Source organism: Aspergillus chevalieri, chromosome 2 (genome assembly GCF_016861735.1).
Source record: "Aspergillus chevalieri M1 DNA, chromosome 2, nearly complete sequence".
Taxonomy (NCBI): domain Eukaryota; kingdom Fungi; phylum Ascomycota; class Eurotiomycetes; order Eurotiales; family Aspergillaceae; genus Aspergillus; species Aspergillus chevalieri.
In genome coordinates, this window is record NC_057363.1 from 780,223 (window position 1) to 800,150 (window position 19,928).

General features: G+C 48.7%; 6 protein-coding genes across 6 annotated transcripts; 3 read left to right on the plus strand and 3 right to left on the minus strand.

Moving 5' to 3' along the window:
• Positions 1 to 191: 191 nt before the first annotated feature.
• ACHE_20268A (cytochrome b561 domain-containing protein) lies at positions 192 to 767 on the minus strand (the record flags this gene model as incomplete). The annotated part of the gene is made up of 2 exons (XM_043284552.1): positions 192 to 686; positions 747 to 767. 2 exons carry the CDS (start codon positions 765 to 767, stop codon positions 192 to 194), a joined length of 516 nt encoding a protein of 171 aa, XP_043133332.1.
• Positions 768 to 1,553: 786 nt separating this feature from the next.
• On the minus strand, positions 1,554 to 2,063 carry ACHE_20269A (uncharacterized protein; the record flags this gene model as incomplete). Its single annotated transcript, XM_043284554.1, has 1 exon — positions 1,554 to 2,063. One exon carries the CDS (start codon positions 2,061 to 2,063, stop codon positions 1,554 to 1,556), a length of 510 nt encoding a protein of 169 aa, XP_043133333.1.
• Positions 2,064 to 2,841: 778 nt separating this feature from the next.
• Positions 2,842 to 3,330, plus strand: ACHE_20270S (uncharacterized protein; the record flags this gene model as incomplete). The annotated part of the gene is made up of 1 exon (XM_043284555.1): positions 2,842 to 3,330. One exon carries the CDS (start codon positions 2,842 to 2,844, stop codon positions 3,328 to 3,330), a length of 489 nt encoding a protein of 162 aa, XP_043133334.1.
• A 3,292-nt stretch (positions 3,331 to 6,622) lies between these two features.
• ACHE_20271S (uncharacterized protein) lies at positions 6,623 to 7,068 on the plus strand (the record flags this gene model as incomplete). Its single annotated transcript, XM_043284556.1, has 2 exons — positions 6,623 to 6,919; positions 7,024 to 7,068. 2 exons carry the CDS (start codon positions 6,623 to 6,625, stop codon positions 7,066 to 7,068), a joined length of 342 nt encoding a protein of 113 aa, XP_043133335.1.
• An 874-nt stretch (positions 7,069 to 7,942) lies between these two features.
• On the plus strand, positions 7,943 to 9,094 carry DAL2 (allantoicase; the record flags this gene model as incomplete). Its single annotated transcript, XM_043284557.1, has 1 exon — positions 7,943 to 9,094. The coding sequence occupies one exon, from the start codon at positions 7,943 to 7,945 to the stop codon at positions 9,092 to 9,094; it is 1,152 nt and encodes a 383-aa protein (XP_043133336.1).
• Positions 9,095 to 9,547: 453 nt separating this feature from the next.
• On the minus strand, positions 9,548 to 16,624 carry ACHE_20273A (putative sensor histidine kinase/response regulator; the record flags this gene model as incomplete). The annotated part of the gene is made up of 2 exons (XM_043284558.1): positions 9,548 to 13,661; positions 13,710 to 16,624. 2 exons carry the CDS (start codon positions 16,622 to 16,624, stop codon positions 9,548 to 9,550), a joined length of 7,029 nt encoding a protein of 2,342 aa, XP_043133337.1.
• Positions 16,625 to 19,928: the final 3,304 nt, after the last annotated feature.

The following is a 19,928-nucleotide window of genomic DNA, read 5'->3' on the forward strand; positions in this document are numbered from 1 at the left end:
TGTTGGAGGGTTGTATGCTTTGGTATGGATTGAAGATCTGCGGCGCTGAAGTTTTGGATTCCGCCGCTTTCCCGATTGGGCTAAATACATTTGGTATTTTCATTCAAAGTATGTCAAAGATAAAAAAATAAATAAATGCACCATCGTAGCTCATCGGACTATAAACAGACATGGCACTTTCACTCTGGTCACTAAAGTCCCAACTTATGCTTCTTAATCCTCGCGCCAATGCCAGCAACAACCAAAACCGATGTCACCACAATCCCCCACAAGGGAATATGCAAAGCATTCAGATTAAACGTCGTTTGAGTAGCCGCAGTAACAGTCCCTAGCTCTAACATTAACAGAGCATATCCCGACGCACGGTGATATTTGTAGATCTTCTTTCCCGTATCAACACTCCCCAGAACCTGAACGGACAAGAAATACTGCACCACGCCCACAGACGCCTGCAGAATGATAACAATATAGGTAATCAAACCAAGCACACCATGAGGAGACGTGAAGCGCTCATGGTCACCCTTGTTTATTTCGATGACGAGAAAGGCCGCGATGAAGGCGAGCAGACTGAGGCCTTGGATGATATAGTGGAAGCGGGTTCCGATGAGCTTCTGACGCGCTGTGCTGGTTGGTTGGAGGATGAGGGTGCCTTGAACTTGAAGGAGGAGAGCTATGGTGTTAAGAAGCTGTATCGAGTTAGCCATGCTTCATGGGATTGGGGTTGGATAGGGATCGTAGGGACGCACCGGATGACCAGTGAAGAGCATCAGAGGTTGAGATAGGACGCCTGACCAGACGAGAATCGTCAACTGAGGGTAATTGATTAATATCAATTCATCTGTATATAGACCCGTATAAATCTGCAAGAAACGTGGCACTCACCACCAATATTCCAGCCTGGGCGATCGCAGCCGTGCCTATAGCAACCAGGTCAGTATAAATTACTTAGCGACCGTCATCGGGATAGTTAATCTCACCAGTAAACACATTATACGGCATGGCATCCTCCTCTCTCTGGGTCGCGGCACCTGGTCCGCCCAGCAAAGGCTGCTCGGCCTCGGCCTCGATAGTTCGAGGATGTTCCTGCGGGATTCCAGTAGCAGACGCCATTGTTGAGTCGATTTATGATTGAGATGATTACAGAGGAAGGATATATAGAAGCATTGCATTTTTATATAAACGGTGAGATGTTCAATTGCCAATCACAGTCAGCTGATTACAATGACGCAGTTGGAGGCGTCGATTGCTAATCAGCTGAACTTCTGCAGTACAACCATAAGCTGAACAAAAGTACAAAAGCAGAGCGAAATACCGAAGGAAAAAAAAAGCAAGAGCATAAATCAAGAGGCAACAGCAAAACCCAGTGGAAGCAAAGCAGAAACCGAAACAGCAAATGTCTATCCAGTCTATCCAATTATTCCAACACAGCAACATCAGGAACAATAGCGGAAATAAAACATACTATCAAAGCAGAAAGCATGGACGAAAGCAATAACAAAGAAACAGCAACTGTCGATCTCTTACTATAGTAGCAACAGCAACAGCAACAGCAGCTACTGGCCTCCGTTGCAGACACACACAGCACTCAACTCATGCTCGCGACAGAATCCGAATTGGTGGCAGTCACGTCTAACGCACATGCGCTCTTGTAAGTGGTCATTGACGCATTCCTCACCCTCGCTGTCGCTCTCGTATTCGTCATCATCGCCATCCTCGCTATCGCTATAAAATTTCCAGATGTAAGCAGGGTCCAGTCCTTCAGGGAGTAGGTAATCATTTTCATCGAAATCATCGGTATCGGTGCCCTGGTAGCTGCAATTCGGGAAAGGGCTCTGCGCTTGCCCAGGAGGAGTAAGGTAGGTAGCAATCGCCTGTCGCTGTATCTCTCGCGCTCGCTCGATGTCTTCCTGGTCGAGCTGCTCGAGTTGCTCGAGTTGTTTAACGACGTCCTCATAACGCTCGATGAAAATTTTTAGACCGGTATAGATGTAACATTCCTGCCTGCGGACCGCTTCAATGATGGCTTCTCGTTCGTTGACGGGGATGCATTGATGGACGACCATCTTGATGCTTCTGCTCGTTGGTACTGTTATATATTGGAAATTCGAATCTGGCAATGATGGAAGGGAAAGGGATTGATAAAATGGCTTTGATGCAGAGAAGATACTTACAGGCGAGATACAGTCCTTTAATAGCTTAGAATTTGTCCTGAGCAGTCCATAATATTTCCCAGTCTGAATCTATCCCGTCGTCTGAAAGGAAATAACCTCATTGACACCCCTGCAATGCGCCAATGCCCTTGTCGATGTCGCGACGGAATGATCTATCCCATTGTTCGAACACGCTGTGTCCCATGGAATATTAATGGAAGATTCCATAATTCTTTCCGCAATTATAGATGATGTGAGGCCATGTGTGAGACATGTATGTGTTCAAGGGGGAGTGAACCTGTAAAGCCGTGGTGTATGAGGGGAATCATTCAGATTCGAGACACTGGTAATGCCAAAGAGGAACCACCCAAAGGCAAGATCTAGGAATCACAAATGGAATGACTATTTTATCCAAATGAGCTTTTGGGAAAAAAAAAAAAAAAAAAAAAAAAAAAACCGGGGGGTCAGCGATTTTTCATCCATTCACTTCATCTTTTAGCGGCGTTTACCCTGCTGCAAATACTGCAAAGAAAGCCCTAACCATCCTATAAAAATTAACGCACCAAAACAATCCCTTTTACTATTTATTCCTCCTTCAACTCTCCTGCTCCAAGACAACCGTCTTTGTGGAATACTTCATCATCCTTCCTCCATCCATTGGCCCTAAGACATTTGTTTCTCTGCTATCGCAATGGGCAGAACCGAAATCGAGATTGGAGCCATCCTCTCCACCCTCGCCATTATCTACTGGCGCTACACCGATCCCTCTACCGGCATTAGCAACAAACCCCACGGCTTAGACTGGATCTGCGTCGAGCGCAGCATCTACCGTCTCCTCGTTCTGCGCGGAACCATCAAATTGGGCGATAAATTTTATGAGAATCCTTGGCACTTGTATTTGAACGAGTACGCGCCGGCTGGTATGCGTCGTTCGATATCTTTGGGTCAGGGTCAGAGTCATATTTTTCAGAGTTCGACCTTGATGGCTTCTACTACTTCTGTTCCTACTTCAACCGTGTCTTCCGGAGACCAGGGTCGGGGTCGTCAGCCTGCGAATTGTGATGGGCAGCAGCAGCAGCCACAGCGCCGAGTTTGTTTCCTCGATACTCCTAGCCCTGCTCGTGGAAGAGCTCCCCGTCGCCTTCCGTTGAGCCCTGCTCCCAACGCGCGATTCCATTGAGTCGTCAATGATCACTTCAACATGCGATATTGGGTCAGTTTGGATTGTCCTTTGCTATTGCTTTATTTCTGGTAAGCTTTATCTTGAAAGGAAGACTTGAACTATACTTACTCCTTGCAACAGGACTGTACAGATACTCGTTGGCATATCATAATGCTTGGATAATGGCGGAGGACGAATATGTGTCGGATTTAGATATGGATACGAACTTGTCATGGCTTATGTTTGTTCTCGATGTATCTATCTTGTCAACAATAAGAACACCATGGCGTCTCTTGAATAAACTCGTGATAGGTAGAGCCAACTTGCACTGTAACACTCTATATCTATCCTCCTATTCCATAACATAGCCCTATATACACCGCAAACAGCCTGTAAGCAAACAACCCAATCACAGTGATGATCCCAATCCCATTTTTATTGTCTCCAATCTACTAGGGTATTCCTCAGATCTTAAATTTCCATTATCTGGAATATGAACCCGGCTGGTGGTGACAGACCTTTCCTATAGTGCTGACAGAAGAATACTTCATCCAATCGTTTTGAATAACTAAGACTTCAATAGCGAGAAAGTTACCCAACTTGGTGACCATTTCCGATCTTGATTCCCTTTAAGTTCCGCCCCCTGCATGTGTGATAGAGCGCTTGGTGGCGAAGTGGCCGACCTACGATGCATTCGGGCATTTGCTTCGTACAGTGCCATTGCTTCCTCTTCAGATAACCTTAATTCCGCCTCCTCTACTCCTGGCCGCATCATGGTTCACAACAAGAGTGCTTATTGACAGATCGGAGTCCCCAGATACGGACCGCCTAGCAATAGCCCGTTATCAAGAACCCTCCACGGTTCTCATCAGGATTACCTGCTATGAATTTACGCTACCAATGACCCGTTTCCGGTGTTCTTCAAGTACGTAACTACAAACAGAGTGCTCTCATTTACACGGTAGGAGAGTTTGTCCTACTATCTCCAGGTGATAGACACGATATTGTCGATATTATCCGTGATGACTTGATCAGATCAACTGCGCGGACATAACTGGATATCCATGTCGTCGCCCTCCAAAATCTGTTGGATCTGAATCTAAATCGACAGGTCCACATATTAATAAGTTCCTATTAGCCGGTGATGAAATGAACGACATCAGTGCGTAAATGGCTCCACTATTCTGAAGGAATTATCGCTTGTCTATACAACTCTGGCCAGTCATGTCAATCTTACACATCTTCTGGCAGCAAGTATTGTCAGAGTCTGCCTGTACTCAATGCGATTCTGTCCAAAGGAACCATGAAACCGAGATAGTTGTGTCTTGTCGGTGTGGAGTGGGCAAGGTTTCCCTCAAGAAGTGGACTGAAGCAAGCCCACAGTTCAAGATGGTCGTTCTCGAATAAGCGTGGTTTACTTGTTGGAATCATCCGGGACCTGCTGCACCCTCCTGACAAATACCCTAGGACAACAATGAGAACAACAAGAAGGCAAAAGAAGCAATAATACCCTTCAGCCACACCGCTTATTTTCCCCGTGATTACGTCCAGATCCTCAGCCCAAACTCCGAAACAGCTTACATTTCTGAAACCAGGCTTCTTCAGAAATTGGGCTTGCACAACATAAACGTACAGCATGTAAGGAGCCCGTTGACGGTTCTCTGTATTCCTGACACTGTTCTAGAATATGATAACATAATAATAACAGCATGGACATGTGTACTCCGTCGTACAGAGCACATGATCTGGACTTATTAGCTTCTCGGGCAAATGCAGAATAACGTGCATCTCTGATCTCTTTCCGCTTTGGGTTCCTGCTGGGAGGTAGGTAGGTGACAAGTATGCAGGTCATTTATGGTACGGAAGCTATGTTATAGGGAGGGAGGAAAGAGGAGAGTTCTGTGCATGACCTGCATGTATATGTACAAGTACCCAGTGTTTGCCAGGGGTTTGTAGGAGCAGGTTTGTCAGTGTCAGCGTCAGATTGAGTTGGCGTTCATGATGCTGATTCTGATCGCATAAGATGTACTCTGAATGGTCATTGGAGATTGTAAGTAGACGTACCTGAAAATCATTCTAATCGCCAGCGTGCTATGTAGCAGTCCAAGTAGGCGATACCGCTGCGACACAAAACAACGGTTACATGCAGCCGACCAGGCAATCATCCATACAGACACGCGCTCTGGTCTCTCACCATTCCATTTCGATCCATTTCTACCGCTGTTCTATTCCAGGATCGTCAGGAGATCCCCCAAACTTCCCCGTAATATGGCGTGGCAATCTGACAATCAATATATCTAACAAAAAGGGAAGTTGAAGAATGCAATTACCGATGGCTGAATGACGCACGGCCGCGGCATCTTCAAGACACTTCCGGGTTACACTGAAGTTCGTTTCTTTGTAGATCGGCTTGTTTCTTCTTTCTTTTGTTGTTTATTTCTCGAGATCGGCGCGAATCAGGTCTCAGCGCGCGATTGAACTCAGGGAACTCTTCTTCCCCCTCCTTGTCCCATGTGGCCAGCCAATCGATCGCTGTATGTAGACGGACCCCAGCATGTTTGCAGCCCATCGGGAGCAAACATGACCGGCGGCTTTGCTCCTATGTGTTGTTTGTAAGAAGGAAGTTACATCATAGAACCGTGGAAATTTCCAAAACACGATCCGGTTCTGGAAAGCCCGTTGCCAATAATTTCGTCTACACCGACTCGCCACCAGTTATACGGTCAAGAGGAGGGGGGGGGTATCGTGGCTCGTAGCAACGAGGCCAGACAGTTTCTGTCTGGTTCGGTTGCGCGGTGGTATTTGGGTGGTTTCACAATTGTCCCAATGGGGAACAACGGAAGTTGCTCATACTGAGACCTCCACAGGGCAGCCAAATACAACCAGGCCGACAATGGGAGGATTTTCTTCCAAAGGAGTTCCATTTTCTTTTTTTTGATCATCTGTTGTTTCTGCCGTTCAGCTGCATCATTTCGGGTTGAAGTGCAGTGGTGCAGTCGGTGACAGCCCTGGTATCACCTTGGCGCCTGTCACCAAAGAACAATGAAAGATCATTAAACATTGCCAAGACTGGGGTTTATATATATATGGAGTTGGTAACAGGCCTTCATTGTTGTGCATCAAAGCGACTCTTCCTTCTCTCCAGCTTCAGAGACCTCTTTGTCAGAAGATATATCTCTTCAGTCTCGAATAATCCAGTCGTCTTGAATCCTCTTAAGCTCTCCTCCAAGCAACCAAGCAGATTTCAAGCCTTCCGCCCTCCGAAAATAAACACAGAACGACTGCCACTATTGCAAAATCGCAACCGAAAATGCCGTCCATGCAGATCTACGAACATGGTTCTTTCCCCGAAGCACGAGGCCTCATCTACGATGAATCCGAAATGGCGCTCTTCCGCGCAAAGCTCTCCTACCAATCAACCATTGACGCCCGCATGGCATCGAAAGACCCCAACCTGGCAGCGATCGCGGAGACCCAAGCCCGTATCCTCAAGCGCTGGGAAATGCTGAAACACATGGATAAGGAGGCGACGGACAACGGGACACTGGATCCGACAATCAAGACACAAATGGCACAGCATGCATGGAGATATAAACAGCTGGAAGAAGTAGCGACGAAGACAGGGGCTTGAAGATGGAGACATGTATACTAGGAGTTGGTCTATTCTTTTTTTTTTTTTTTTTTTTCTCTCATCATTTCTGGCGTTCAAAGATTCAGCAACCTGCGAAGCATACCATCATGGCACACGGAGTTTAGACATAATAATACTAATTGCCTTCTTTCACTTGCCTTTGCCTCTTCTACGCTGTATTCTCTCCTTATCCCATCTGAAGATGCAAGAAGGGCCCCTGCATTATCACAGGTCACAACAAAACACAGGAATCGACTCCCGAATCCCCCTTGGTAGAACGTCACACATGTCAACGAGTGCTGTAACAGTAGCACGCATGACACGTACACCATGTGTACCGTCCAACCGTCACATAATAACAGAGAATCTTCCAATGCTCCAAATCGGCACCGGGGAGGCATTGTGGCACTTTGCACGAAACGACCAGCGCCAGCCTCCAGACCACCCCCTGAGCTGAATGGAAAGAAAAGAGCCGACTGAGAACACCAAGAACGATGAATGATTCCAAGTGATGGCTTCTCTAACGAGGATTGGTTGGCTGCTCTCAACACGTGGTTTGCTAGGGGTCTTCCTTTTCATGGAGATTCGTGGCAGGTGTTTCAGTGCGCAACCATCCGGAGGATTGCGGTTGTGTGTCGGAGAGTTCCGGTGCTGGGGCAGTTTGTGCTTTGTGTTGTTATACAGCTGTAACTATGATGGGGTTAGTTAATGGTTATTTGAATGGTTGTTATAGAGCAAAATATCAAAAGATAGCCTTCACGGAACGAAGAACAGGAGGCGGAAAGCATTTCTCGATCACATCGAGTAATAATACGGCCCTATCTACCACTATTTCCGTTATCTTATCGATAACGTCAACCCCACCTTGAATGAGCTACCATGTTCGGAGTATATAAACAGCCCATATCCCAACTCTTCCCCTTCGTAAACCAAGTCAATCTCATTCCTCTACTACCATTCCTTGACTAAATTCATCACTCTTCTTCTGTCTCAACTGACATGGAATCCAACGCGTTCCCCCCGTCCGCCGCCGAACCCACCACCACGGCCACCGATTTCATCCCCTCCAACGAGATCGACACCACCTTCGCTCACACCACCAACCTCGCCTCCGCAGCCCTAAACACCAAAGTCCTCTCCCGCTCAGACGACTATTTCGCCTCCGCAACAAACCTCCTCACCCCAACGCCCCCCATCAACCGCCCCGGCGTCTTCGTCCACACAGGCGCCTGGTACGACGGGTGGGAGACAAGACGCCACAACCCAGAGCCCTACGACTGGGTCGTGATCAAGCTGGGCGTTGCAAGCGCGGTTATCAAGGGCATCGAGGTGGACACGGGGTTCTTTGTGGGGAACTTTGGCGAGAAGGCCGAGGTGCAGGCGACGAATGCTGAAGGCGGGGGTGGGGTAGACGATGAAGAGATCGCCGAGGCTGGGTATGGCAAGTGGGAGACGATTTTGCCGGCGAAGGCGTGTGGGCCTTCACAGAGGCGTGCGTGGCGGGTTAATGAGCCGTTTGCCTCGAAGCCCTACACGCATGTGCGTTTGTTGATGTATCCCGATGGCGGGTTTGGAAGGTTGAGGTTGTATGGGCATGCTATTCCGCCTGCGTTGCCGGCGCAGGTTATTGCGAGCACGGACCGCGCGGTGTTGCCTGTTGAGGAGCTTTCGTCGGCGTTGGTGGGTGGATTGGCCCTGGGTGCGTCGGATCAGCATTTCACGCCGTGCTCGAATCTGTTGCTTCCTGGTCGTGGGGAAAATATGGGTGATGGATGGGAGACGGCTCGTTCGCGGGCTCCTGGGCATGTCGATTGGGCGATTGTCAAGCTTGGGTTGCCGGGGTCTGTGGCCAGGATTGTGGTGGATACGAAGGATTTCCGGGGAAATTTCCCTCGGACGGTGAGGGTGCATGGGTTGGTGGGGAAGAAGGATAAGGAGGGGCAGGTCCCTGCGCATGATGATCCGGAATGGATTGAATTGCTTAAGGGGGAGAGGGCTTGTAAGGCGGATACGGAGCATGTGTTTGAGGGCGATGACCTTGCTGCTGAGGGTGAGGATACCCGGGTCTTCTCTCATGTCAAGTTGACTCTCGTGCCGGATGGAGGAGTGAAGCGACTTCGCATCCTTGGTAGACGAGGAGTCATTGATTAAACAGCATCTTAGACTATGCATGTACATACTGAAAGTAAAAGAATACTAGAAGCACCTATGCATATTGTATTGATTACCACAAGCAAACTCCAACCCATCTCCAGACCGTCTTTAAAAGGAACATAATAATGGAATAACAGCAGGTATCTCAAGTATTAGAAGAAAGAAAGAGATAGAACTTCCATCACGAAAAAACAACCACATCATGATTCATATCCATCGTCATCATTCATTGGAAAGAAAAAGAAACAATTAAACACCAATAATGAATATCACGCTCTCGAATGAAAAGGGGATATAGAACAGTAGAAACACAAGAAAAAAGAAATTGGCCCTGAACTCCAGCGAGAAACCCCAATGTCTATGAGATGTATTTCCCGTTCCCGTCTGGTTTTCTGGTCTGCAATATCAGAAAAATAAGAAATAAATAAAAGTCTAAGCAGAAGGAAAGCATCAATCCGCTTCCGACGGCGACTTTTCCAACTGTTTCTCCTCATCCGGCGAAAGAACAACATTCTCCGACCCCAATGATGTAAAACTATTCGGACTCGGAACTCCAACATCAGACGAAGAACCAGTAACAGCAGCACTAACACTCGCCCGATTCTTGTCGCGAATCGCCAGTCTGGTCTTCGTATATGTCGGCACAGGAGCGAGGTACTTGTCCAGCATATCGGAGAGAATGGTCGAACGCACGGGCTTGGGAAGGTAATTGTTCATACCCGCCTCAATGCATTTCTCGCGGTCACCCTCGATGGCGGACGCGGTCATGGCGATGACAAGGACTTCATTGACGTTGGGGTCTGGGTCGCGGCGGATCTCGCGGGTAGCGTTATAGCCGTCAAGGGTTGGCATTTGCACGTCCATTAGGACGACATGGAAGGGATTTCCTTCCTGGGAGCGTGTGCGCAGGGCTTCGACTGCTTGACGGCCGTCGCTATAAGCTTCGCATTGGAGGTTGAGGCCGACGACGAATTTGACAGCGATTTTTTGGTTGATGGGGTTGTCTTCGGCGATGCAAACGCGGATATGCTCGCGAGGGACCATGGAGAGATCGCGCGCGATTGGCTTCGCAGGCGCCTTTTTCTCGACATGGTTGTTTTTCTGGGAATAAGTGGTTTTGGCGAACGTTTCCTTGGGTGCCTTATTGAACGACAGGTGGAACGTCACTGTTGTGCCCTGACCAGGAGCTGAATCGAGCCATATCGCTCCGCCCAGGACATCCTCAATGATAGCCTTGCAGATACTAAGTCCCAGTCCACTACCACCATAGGATCTTGCGGTCGAGCTGTCGGCCTGCGAAAACGGTCTGAACAATCGCGACTTCTGTTCATCGGGAATTCCAATTCCAGTATCTGTCACGGAACACTCGAGACGTACACGACCCTTACCCTCACGTGAAACCTTCGCTCTCACAGCCACGGATCCCTTTGGCGTGAACTTGTAGCTATTGCTGAGCAGGTTCATAAAGATTTGGTGTAGACGAACGGGATCACCAAGCACAACAAGCTCCGATGGAACTTTCTCCAGGTCTTCGATTGTCTCCAACCCTCTATCCCGATGCGTGTACCGCAGTGCACGGACAACCTCCGAGATTGTCTCCTTGATATTCAACGGAACCGTAGAGATTTTCATCTTGCCTGCCTCCAACTTCGAGAAATCCAGTATGTCATTAATAAGCGTCAGTAACGTATCAGCGCAGACACGGATCGATTCGACATATTCATCCTGCTCTTTGTCAAGATGAGTGCCCTTGAGCAACTCCGAAAGACCAATAACTCCGTTCATCGGCGTCCGCAGATCGTGCGAGATATTCGCGAGGAAGATGGACTTAGCTCTGGCCGCATCTTCCTTGAGCTTCACGTTATGATTGGCTTCCGCTTCCGCAGCCTTGGCTTTCTGCTCTGCTTCGCGAGCCTGTGCGAGAGCGCGCTTTTGCGCCTCGACCATCGACGCATTAGTCGCGCTGACCTTGCGGACTTCCCGGAAGAGCAACGCATTGGACAACGAGATACCAATCTGGTTGCAGAGCAGATGGAGGACCATCACATTTCGTTGCGTAAAGGAATTCGGTTTCCCTTCGATATGGATGACTCCGAGGAGATGCTCTGCTTGCACAATTGGCAGCGCAATCACAGATCGACCAAACGGGAATCGTGTCTGGTAGGCTTCGCTGACATTGGAGAAGCGCTCGTCCTCGAGGACGTTGTGGACGAGGACCCTCTCCTTAGTACGCATTACGTAGTGCGAGATTTGCTGGGCCATCTTATCGTCGACTTCAGAGAATGGGAGGCCATCGACGAACGACTTCTGTCCCCTTTCAAGGTCACCTGCTGCGGCAACGGCAAAGCCATTGTCGTCGAAATCTGTAGCAATGACTGCAAAGTCCGAACCGTTACATGACTCAAGCACAATCTCGATCATTTTGGTGAAGAGCTTATCGATCTGAAGCTCAGATGACATGACTTGACTGGATTCGAGAATGCTCGACAGATCAATGATGTCAATCCCGAAAGCAGAAATACTATCAAGCGACCGCTCTCCGGTAGTAACTTCATTTTGCTCGATCCAGCGATGTTTTCTATCATCCTCCATATTCTGAGTCATTACCATATGATCCTGCCCAACCGCCGTATGTTCAATCTCGAGCGAGTCGACAGTTTGACATCCGACATCAATACTCCTCGACGAAGTAGCCGTCTTGAGCAACCATTCATGCTTTTCAGAAAGCTGTGCTGCCTTTCCGGCCGCGCTGATAGCAGCCCATGCTGCTATAGCGTCTTGCATCACAGAACGAGCGGCTCTCTTAGCACCGCGTCGGATCAGGAACTCGCCATGCAACTCGAGTGCAAGGGCTTCTTCCAACGGCCACCCATGGATTTGGCAGTGGTCGATCGCAGCTTCGAAAGTCTGGATTGCTGAGGTGTGATCATTGCGTACCTCGTAGATCAACGCCTCTAGGATCAACGACCACATGCCGTAGTTTGCATCACAAGCGCTCCGTGCGAAATCAACTTCGGCCTTGTACTGCAGGACGACCTTCAGATTTCCGTCCAAGTACCCGCGCGCTGGATAGTCATTGTGAAGAGTGAGAAGGGAGAGTGCGAGGTAGAAGTAGACAACGTAAGCAACACGGGCAGACCACAATCGCGGCATTGTCTCCATCATCTGGATACCCAGTTCGATGGCTTTGGTGTGGTGTCCATAGACGAACAGAGGGATCATGGCGAGACCCCAGTAGATATCGCGGGGCCGATCGGCGTTGCTTGCATTGGCATCTAAATAGGTCATGAAGAGTGCAGTGTTGTGGTTTTCATCCTCCATGATTGTTTCGGGGCATTGGTTAGCCGTCTTGCCTTGTAGGGCGCGTGCAACTTGCCTGACAGCAACAAGACTAGCACCTCCGCGGGTATCATTCAGCCATTCCGGGATGTCCTCTGGGCTTTCATTACAGAACGCTTCCAACTGCGTCATATCATGGCCCAAGAACAGCCTCGTCATCGCCATAGATGACAAACTGATCAACGTGATGTACGGGTCTCCCATTGAGAACGAAACTTCCAATGAGTCCTCCAATGCTGGGAGTGTCGAAGCCATGGGGACCCGCAAGTGACTGACGTAGAGGTTGTGGACGATGGAGCCACGGCTTTGTGTCCATGGCTCAGGACAGCGATCCAGGTGCATCAGCGCCAAGTCACTGAGTCTAGTGGCAAGGTCGAGGTCCCTAAACCGACTGAAGGAGATCATGGCGAGATGGGAGCATCCGATTGAGATCTGCACAAATCCACCACGGAAAATATGGAGGTTCATCATTTCGATTGCAGTTCGGTAGAAGGTCAGCGCATCATCCCAATAAGTAACTGCCATAGCTTCGGCCATGACAGCGCCAATTGTGATCATGTTAATGTCCTTGCTGACCGGTTTACGGACAATGGCTTCCAGGCTCGCTTTCTCGACGACCGCCTTCAGGTTGTTGTACGCAGCATCGCACTCTTCGTATGTCGTTGGTTCGCGAATGTGTACTCCAAGTTCCTCCAGGCAGGTGAGAAGGGAATCCATGGATTGAAGATGATTTCCCATTTGAGCATAGATCTTTGCCTTGACGATCCATGCCCGCGACTTGCACACGGCAGTTTTTCCATAAAGGAAAACCATGTCAAGTAATGCCAGAGCATCTGTGTTTTGACCCTGGGACCACGACATCTCCGCAGTGGCGATGTGTAGGCGCAGCGTTTCATCATAGTAAACATCAGTAAGATTGTCATCCCACGGGCTGTCTTGAAGGAGAGCCATGCAGTGACGGAAGTACCACAGCGCGGTTGGTCGAGCGCCAGACTGGGCTGCAGTTTGCGCAGCATCCCAAAGGATTTTTCGGTAGTCGAGTCGCTGGACGACACGCGATCCGATTATGCGCGATGCGAGAGCGACGTGGCGAGCCATGGCGTAACGACTACGGCCATCATGGTAGTACTTTTTCATGGCTTGCGAGATGATGAAATGCATTTTCTCGGTATTTCGACCTTCGGTCAACGAAGCAGCGGCCTGCGCCAGTCGATCATTGGCAAATCTGCACACTGTTAGAGCTATCCATAAGACTAGATAAGAGTATACGAACCTGAACTCATCATCCGTCCTCCCGGGAATAACCAGATTAGCCTGAACAAGATATTGCAATCCAACAACAATGTCCGCCTCCGACTGCCGGATCAAGTTCGCATTGTCCGGACACGTCAAGTCCTGCCCATCATCATCGTCACTGGAGTACAGAAACTCACTCGTAAGCAGCTTCTGGACGAGAGAAAACGAAAACGGGCTCCCCAATAATGCACTCCATGCGAGAATCAATTGGGCCGACGACGGGATTTCCAGAAGACGCCTCTTCATGAACCCAAGACCTAGCCCCTCGCCATACGTAGGTGCCACAAACTCGGTAAATATTCGATCCAGGTCAAATTCCCACACAGAGTTCTTCCATGAGTACCATATACATGTTTTGATGTAGCATGTTTCAAGCATCAACCGTACGTAGAAAGGGTTTCCTAAGCTCTTTTCCTGGATGACAGCTGCTAGGGGAGTCAACATGGTATTTGGTTCTTGGTGCATTGTCGCCGCGACGAGTTCCATAATCTCCTGTTCGCCAAGTGGGCTGAGAGCAAGTCTGGTGATGTTGGGGTTTTCAGCCTCAAAAAGTGACTTTATGGCGTCGGATTCAAGTTCGGCTGGACGGCTTGTTAGGATGAGCACACATGGAATCTTTGCTTTCATGACATTCATGATCAACTCGAGGGTTTCGTCGTCCGCATAATGGAGATCATCAACGCACACGCAGATCAACTTGAATTGCGATAGCGTCTTCAGGATTTCCAAGAAAGTCTCCATCAATCGCATATTCTTCAGAGCTGCATTCGACAGGAAGAACTCCACAGAACTCTGGCCGCGGTCAAGTCGGGGAAGCATGACCCGCTTTGACGGTTCCCCTTTGGTTGACGCATCTTTCAAGATGTATTGCGCTGCGGAAAGCTTTGGCGAAATGTCGTTCCCTTTCCCACCAGGCGACATCAGTTGCTCAGGAAGTTCCAGGACTTGATGCAAAGTAGACCACATTGGGCGCAATGCTGTCCGTACACTGTTATGATAATCCGTTGTGACATCGCGCTCAGAGAAAATCTGACGCAAGAGACTAGCAAGAATTTTCGCGAAAGGCTCAAAGGGAATCCGTCTCGCACGGTCAAGACGAGCAATTCCAATGTAACCAAGCTTGCGAATGGCCGGCTGCACCCGGTTCAAAATGTCCGTCTTCCCTATCCCCGCCGCGCCGCTAATGGTGATCACCTCGCAACGCGCAGAGCGACGGAGCTTGTGTGTTGTCTTGTGTCTGTTGTGAATACCCAGAGAATTATCCCCATGACTCGGTGTGTTTGTGCTCGTGGACGGTTGGCTATCGCGATCGGTTGTCTCCCACGAGGAACGGGTCGAATCGACGGGGCTCTTGGCTTTACTTCCGGGTTTCGGAGTAGATAGCGATGATTCGGTGCTATGGAACGATTCATGTGTCGAAACGCGTCCAAGAGGGTTGGGCCCGCCGTTCGAGTTGGGTTTAGGTGCAGCCAGATGGAATGAACCCGAGTCACTGGAAGCTGACGTGATCTCGAAGCTATCGACGCGGCTATCTGAAATAGAGGAACCAGATCCTAGCCCACTAGAGTTCTGGGCTGCTGCTCTTGCCAGAGCCGACTGTTGGCGCCTGTGAACCTTTTCCACCACGCCGATAATCTTGTCGTACTCTTGCCGTCGTCCGAACATGCGAGATGGGAGGGTGAAGAATGAAGACACATCACGCTGAGCAATCTGGAAATCCTTCAGGGCTTCGCTGTTACCGTCACCCAGCAGTTGGGAGATCTGCGCTAGGTCTCTCTTCACCGACGAAATCGTATGGTAGCGATCGGTCACCGTCTTCTGGGTCATCTTCTGGATCACAGCTGAGACGGCATCGGGGATATCCATACGTTTGGCAGAGACTGGGGGCATCCTCTTTCCGAGCACATTCTGCACCACCTCAACCGGGTCCTCACCGGTGAACGCCGGTTTCCCGACTAGCATTGTCCAGAAGAGCACACCCAAAGCATAGATGTCCGTCCGACTATCGGGTTCTGTAGGCATACGGCCTGTCTGCTCAGGCGCAATGAACTGCAGCTTATTCTTCACGCCCAGCTCCCGCGATAACGATGACCAACCCTCGCTCAGAATGTTATCGAAAGACCTCGCACCATTTCCTGTATTTGTCAATTTCACAGAAGCGGTGTCGCGGTTGAAGTGAAATGCATCCCCGCGAATTTCACCGTGGACCGTTTTCAAGCCGTAATGTAGGAGTTCCAAGCAGTCGCACGCGCCAATCGCGAAATCGAGGAAAGTCGCGAGAGAAACCTGCTCTCCGGGAGTCGAATCGTTGCTGTCACTCTTGACACCAACGGCAAACCACGCCGGCCCAAAAGCAACCAGCTCGCGTAGCATATTGGGACCAGGCGACTCGAAGGTAGCCACCAACAGAGGTCCTACATCACCCGGGTCTGGTGGTAGGCGGATCAGATCGAGGGGCCGTATTGTATGATTGCAGTCGGGGTCAGAGGTCTGGACGATGGATCGGATCATATGAAACTCGCGCTCGAGCCTCACGATATGGGAGGAGACGCGGGCTATCACGGGGATCCATGCTGGTTCCTGATCGAGTCTGGACAGGGAGATCTCGCTGCTGGATTCGCTTAAGCTGTTTCTCCAGTGATGGCGGAATGCAGGACGGGGCTCAGCACGGGGTGAATGGCGAGCAAGGCTGGACGGTCCCGACGAGGTTGCGGCGGGCGTGGAGGCATCGGATTCCGGCGACAGACGGTGTCCAAAAACATGCCAGTGACTGTAGGTCGAATGGAACGGCTCGCTTGACTGGTCCCACGTGTAACCCGGTAGTTCGGAGAGTCGTTCGAAAAGGCGTGCGGGTGGGAGCGGTAGGTCCTCTCCGAGAATATGATCCTCCATCTCAACTGGTGCTTTTGTCTTCCTTTGAAAATACTCAGAATCCAACCCCTCAACTGACGGCCATAGGTGATATAATTTCGAAGAAAAGAACGGACTTTACAGGTCGGGATGTCAGGAAACACGCTGGAGTGAATGGCGAGATGTCATAAGGACGAAAACGGCCGGACAGTGGTGATTATGAAGAGGGGGCTTTTTTTCTTCTCTTTCCTCTTCAGCTCTAAATCGAACGAAATGAGGCTAGGCGGGGGTGTGAAGGAGATAGAGAACGAAATTAAAGGGAGTGAAAAAAAAAATTAAAAAGAAAAAGCAAAAAGGAGCAATTCGCCTCTTTCACAGTCACAGCATCAAAATCAACAGATCCAGCGAAGAAAAGAGAGGGACAACGGTCGGAGTTATCCTCGTGCCAGCAGAGGCCGCCTGGTGCCTAAGGCAAGAGATAATAAATGAGTCAGCTGATGTCACGAGACTTGCCCTATACAGTAGTCATTCGCCAGGTACCACTAGCTCTGGCCATGCACCAGATACTGGCTGCGGGATTGCTACTCTGTGCCACAGTGAATCAATTTTTTCTGTGCACGGTATACCTTGACGAGCTCAGGGAGCTACGTCATTCCCGCACTCATTACTGTAGTCCAGAGAAAATACTCCGGGATGATCACCATAACTTCATAAGGACAGTGCGCAGTACCCATACTCTATCGAGTGATATTCGCAACCGTTGCGAAAGAATCGAGAAACCGCCCCGTTAATAGCACATTGTTCCTGGACTATGCTGTACATCGTCCGGTAGCTTGTCAAGTGGGTATACAAATGCAATAGTGCGATGGCAAGTCTACATACTCTTGCTATTTTGCGCATTGTCCCCCTGAAATTCTGCTTTATTTAAACTGTACTATATGGAGCTTGACGCGTCCTTGGGGTAGCATTTGGAGTGTCTCAGGGTAAACATAGTAGGGAAGAAAGTGATGTATGAGCTCTTCTTTTGTTAGGATCATGCCCCCGGATATATCTCCGTTCAGAACTTTTTCCTACCCATTTGCTATCAATTATATTTTTAATTGACCAAGAAGATAGGTTTTCATGTAGCAGCCGATACTGACTTGATATCATAACAATGATTACATATAACGTCTGATCATATGCTACCCCGTACTCTGTAAATAGAAAGCACAAACATACCCGTCCACCAACTTATCCTCCGAATATAGCGTCCCCCAAATAGCTTACGCACAAGCATCTACCAAGCGGAAAGACATCCGATCTGATTGACTCCTGGGAGATCAACAGCGACTCATGGTTACTATCATCGGAGAGTTCCTGATCAGGGAAAAACTGTGTTGAGTCATGGGACATGCACAACGTCATCTGCCATAGCACTATTGCTCCGTAGCATAGAGAGGACGTTATAAAAAGAAATGAAAAGGGCAATCGTAATTATATGTATGGAGTCTTTGGGACATGGTGCACGAATGGTTATATAGTCTACCAATATCCTGGGACGGCGTATATTAATAGCCACGAGTAAGACCCAGGGGTAATTAATATAAGCCGTGTGATAATATCAGTCTGCCGCCTACAGCTACTCTACTCCGTAGAATGGATATGCATTCTACGGAGTAATCAGAAAGAACCAGCATCCTAGTGATCAATAGTAGTACCGAGAGAATATTGTGCTCCATTGAATAGCTCTAAAAACCGTTGGTAGCCCCTATCCGTCAATCCGATGACGGCAACAGCATTCTATCATAAAGTATATTTTTGTTAGTGCCGGGAATGGAACGGTTCCTGTCGATTATTGATTACCATTAATAGCTATCATATCAGTTTACACTGTGCAGCCACTCCTCTTTCCTCATTCTCTCAGAGTAATTGTATACGAAAAGCGTACTATGGACGGATCGATGGACCCGATTCCTTGGACTCAACGGCATGACGTCGTTTGCCGACCGCCGATAATACATGTATTTACCACACTACAAAAGACGACGATTGAATGCGCGTATGCAGAGTAATGCTGTTTTATACACGGTGACAAGTTTCTAAGGACTGAAAATTGGTACAGAACGATGTTCAGCATCCTGGAAGATGATGTGGTGTGACGGCCTATGTGATACAGATCCTCACTTAGCCTTCGCAATTGAGTTTTCATCATATGCAGCGGGTTCTGTAGAAAATTCTGTGAAGTGCATGGGTTTCCCTGAAGATTTCTGTGTACGTGATTTGTATTCCATATCTTCATATAGGTCAGAAAGGTAAAGATTGATAATAGTGGTTCCTGAAGAAAGCAGAGTTCAAATTCCAGAGGTCAATGCCCTTCTTTCCGTATTGCATGCATATTAGACGGTGGCACGGCCATTCCCTTGACTCAGACATTGGATTGATAGCTCCAGGATCCAGAGTCCTGAAGCAAAATCGATACTCGTTTAATAAATATAGTTAAAAAAAAACCTGCTTACCGAGCTTTCCATCTCATCTACTCCGTACTTGTGTGCGGTAAAACTTTGCACAGGAAGAGTACATCCGCCGATGGCCGAGCGGCCGAATACATTACAGTAGTCAGAATAAAGAAGGATACTGTATTTAGCGACGTACATAGAAAGACAATAGCTTATCTCAAATCTATTAGTTTAACTCAAGACTACTGGAAATACCCCCAGGATATTATCCAGAATTACTAGCAACCAATATCTTCAAGAAAGACCCCCATATTCTACCGAGACAAGCGCAGGCAAATACGGTATGTAACACACATGCACGGCGGTTGGTAAGAAATCCATGGAACGACCCCAGCTCTGACGTCGTCAGCTCCACTCGTCCATTGTCTGATTCTGGAGAATTTCCAGAGATCGATTCAGCCATGTTGGGATACATGCTCTGTACTGAGTACTGTACGGGGTGTTTTGCACGCCACTGAAAAGTATTCCTCCATAATCAAATCAGAAATGGTAATTCATCATCGAAAACTCGGTCTAGGAAGGAAACAAAGATGGATGGGTGCTATGACGAGCCGTTGGTACCTAATGATGTATTTTGGTACTTGGCATACCTCATGCTGTACACAATCCCTTGTCCTTAATACGGGGTGCATGGAGGACCTACAAGAAAATCGGAATAAGGATTGGTACTCACTCTTAATTTTTTCTTATTCTCTTAGCATAATTGATTCTTCCACTTTACCAATCCAGCCGCGCCACACTCTGATATGGAATACCCAGCGTACTCCCACTGTACACGAAGCCCCCTCGAATTAAGTCATAAGTGATGTATGTATTCGAGAAACTATTCATGTCAGACGAGCACATTG